Source organism: Charadrius vociferus, unplaced genomic scaffold, assembly GCF_000708025.1.
Source record: "Charadrius vociferus isolate BGI_N301 unplaced genomic scaffold, ASM70802v2 scaffold455, whole genome shotgun sequence".
Lineage (NCBI taxonomy): Eukaryota > Metazoa > Chordata > Aves > Charadriiformes > Charadriidae > Charadrius > Charadrius vociferus.
In genome coordinates, this window is record NW_009648550.1 from 1,574,628 (window position 1) to 1,578,157 (window position 3,530).

The 3,530-nt window shown below is 45.0% G+C and overlaps 1 protein-coding gene across 1 annotated transcript in view; it reads right to left on the reverse strand.

Annotated features, from left to right (window-relative positions):
* Positions 1 to 2,012: 2,012 nt before the first annotated feature.
* GPR75 (G protein-coupled receptor 75) overlaps positions 2,013 to 3,530 on the reverse strand; it is a 2,356-nt gene continuing 838 nt past the window's right edge. Inside the window, exon 3 of the mRNA XM_009886065.1 lies at positions 2,013 to 3,527. Within this exon, the coding sequence (XP_009884367.1) occupies positions 2,013 to 3,527 (1,515 nt within the window). The remainder of the gene's footprint in view (positions 3,528 to 3,530) is intronic.

Genomic DNA, 3,530 nt, shown 5'->3' on the forward strand with positions numbered 1-3,530 from the left:
TTAATGTTAAAAGCGGTCTTAATGCATATCTTCAGCTCCCTCAAAGTACACACAGGACCCCATCTTGCAACCACTTTTGGGGTCCTGTCCTATAGTCCTTCCAATCTGACACTGTAATTGCTGCCAAGAATGTATAGTTTGAGAAAAAAGGACAGGATCCCATGTATTTTTTTCCCCTCCAAATTCGTATGCTTTGTACCAAAGAGAAATGCAAAGACAGAAAAACCAAACAAGACAGATCTTTTAGTTATCTTTTATAATTACGTTAGAAAGAACCATATTATTTGTTTATAGAGAAAAATATCCGGGCAGCGAGAAAAGACTTACGGAAATAATTTCAATTTCACATTTGTATTAGAAAGTTGTTCACATCCATTTTATTGCAAGAAAGCTGTCTTGAATTATTCAAAATTAATTAAAATTCAGGGTGTTAAACAAAGAACAGTGTTCATAATGTAATAGTCTTCCAGGAAAATCTTGAAAATAGTTAACAAATAACCCAAACAAACAACAACTCACACGACAACGATGTGAATGTTTTTTGTTTCTAAATTAACAAATCATCTTTCCATCACTGTAATTTTGCTAAAGATGTAGCATTTTCCTATAACGAGGCACCAAAAGCCTATGGCACAATTATTTCAGAGATACTAAGGCTCTGCTGAATTCCATAGAAGTTCAAAGGTGACTACTTGTTTCGAAAAGATCTGGCTACTTAAAGCAATAATTGTCAGGAATTTAAATGCCTCCAAATCATTCCGTTTCATAAGGAATTCCCACAACACATGACACAACACTAATGGTCAGGTTTATAAAAAAAGTATTTAACTTCTGTTCATTTGCTCACTGTGTAGTCCAACAGATAAAGTTTATAAGTACACAGATTATTAATCTTCAAATCAAACTGATGTTAGACTTCTTAAGAAAACCTCAAAAATTCGTGGTCACCTTATTATGTAATCATTCTGTTTTTAAAAACATTAATAGCTGTCAGTTCTACCTGTCAGGAGTATCACAGCTGAATCCCACCAATTCCCACTTTTATACAAAGTCATAGACAATAAAGCAACCAGCAACACTACTCTTTGTGTAACAGTTTATGAATTAGAAAATTCCAGAGGTGACTGCATTACTGATAGTGTATCAGTACTATAATATTGCAATATTCATCTTTATCGTCAAGTAAAACCTATAATTAGGTACTGCACAGTTATTTCTATCAGATGTAAAACACTTCTCCAATTATATTATTTTTGGATACTTAACACCACCAATGCTTAAAATAAATGTGCAGTGGAAATTAATATACACATACTTCACAGGTTTACTACAGTGCCAAAAACACTTCTCAGAAGTCCTTCCCTAGTGGCGATATAACACTGTTTCTAAAATGCTTTGTCCTGCTTTAGGAAACTGAGACCAAAATCCTAAACTTAAGTTGAAATTCATGGAAGTTTTGCTGTTTACCTCAACGAAACCAGGATTTCACCCCATGAATAGAGAGGACCTTTATTATTACTGACACTTGCTACAACAAACCACCATCAGTTCTTTCAACCTTCTGCAATGGGAAGTTTAAATTTAAGTACCATATTACCAAGCATCATCCCAATTCTTCCTTCTTGAAAATATGGCAAGCACGCAATTTAACAGGCAATACTTATGGCACAGCCTCAGATTGTTCTCTGAGAAATTCTGCCTCATGACATAACCACTTGTATAGTTAAAACGCTTACTTTTTTTTCTTTTTTTACGTGTCCAGTAGTAAAATTTAGTAACAATTCCAAACACAAATCTAAAATACTGCCCTTCTTGACTTGCCGCAGAAATTCAAGAAAGCTTCACGGAAGTAATATCCTAGTATTCACTTCAAATGCAAATAGCTGGATACTAACATTAGTGGCATTTTTCTTAATTGGCAGCTGTACAGCATCATTGAGTTCAGAATGATCGTTAACAAAAGCAAAGAAGAGGACCCACTGGATCAGCTAGATCAGAACCCTTTCCTAAGGTTACACCGAGGGCACTGGTATCTGCTTAGTTGAAGCACTGTCATAGTCTCGCACCAAGTCATTGGTGGTGTGATAATGCATGGCAATGTAGGATTTGGCAAATCCGAAAGCTGAGTTCACCGGCTGCAAGCTATTCGGGGTGCTCACTTCCTGGGAAGGGCTGCTGTTATAGATACTGTAATAGGGCTCGATTCGGGTGTTCATGGGGGTTGAGCTGCTCTGTGCATAGTGCTGATGCCCGACAGAAGCCTTAGGGCTCAGCACGCTTTCCTTGGAGTGACTAGGACCACAGGCTTGGTCCACAAGCTTTTTCTGAGGTTTTGGAGACAACATGTATGCTGAATTGGTCTCATGGTGGGACGACTTGTTCCTGTTGACTTCCAGGCTGCCTTTGCCCATGGCCCGAAGCCTCGTCTTCTGCTTGCAGCAGAAAAAGACAAGGGCTACGTACTGCAGGCACCAGAGGACTCGTCTCCGAAGTCCAGCACTGTTACGGGAATATATAAAAGGATTTAATCCAGATTTGAAAAAAATTAGGGTAAATCCACACAGCTCGAACTGGTAGAGAACAAAGCCACCGCTGCTGGACAGCATGTCCTGCACCAAAGAGATACCCAAGGGCAGGCAGCAAACCAAGACGGAGAGGACGATGACAACACACGTCACTACCGCCCTGGAGTCTTTGGCCGTGGACAGGTTGACCGCTGGCACCAGCTGGAGCCGGCCGGCAGCGGGGGCCAGTGGCTGGCCAAGGTGCTTGGCGTAGCTGTGCGTCTGGACGTGCTGCGGCTTGCTGTAGCTCTGGTTCCTGTACAAGGCAGGCACAGCGCTCTGCATGCCAGCCCCGGTGGCCGGTGGCCCCACAAAGGGCTGCGGTCTGGAGGCATCCACAGCCACCACGGGTGGGCACTTCCTCACCTGGGCGTTCCTCCGCAGGGCCTGGGCGATCATGACGTAGGAGACAGACACCACAGCCACGCAGCAGATGAAGTCAGTGACATAGAGGTAGAGGATGATCTTCCCCTCGCCGCTGGCGAAGCTGGACATGGGCAGGGAGAGGCGGGAGCCGCGGGTTTTCAGGGTGGCTAGGGTGGCCAGGGTGAAGCTGGTGGCCCACAAGAGCAGGGTGAGGAGGAGGGTGCAGGGGAAGGAGGCGGCGTGGTGCGGCTGCTTCCCCAGCACCATGCGCAGCCGGTGCAGGGCGATGACCGCTACCGTCTTGAGCGACATGATGATGAAGCCGGAGCTGGTGAGGTGGAAGGTGAAGCAAAAGGCGCCCGGGACGCCTCGGGCCGAGTCGAAGAAGAGGACGAAGGCGAACATGGGGGCGGCCACCCCGCAGATGAAGAGGTCGCAGAAGGAGAGGTTGAGGATCATGAAGTCGAAGTTGGTCCTGAATTTCCTGAGGGCCGGGTCGAAGAAGGACAGGAGGACGATGAGGTTGCCGTAGGAGCCCAGGCAGAAGACGAGGGCCAGCAGGGAGGCGCAGGCCGCCAGGGTGGCGGCGTGGGTCCCCTC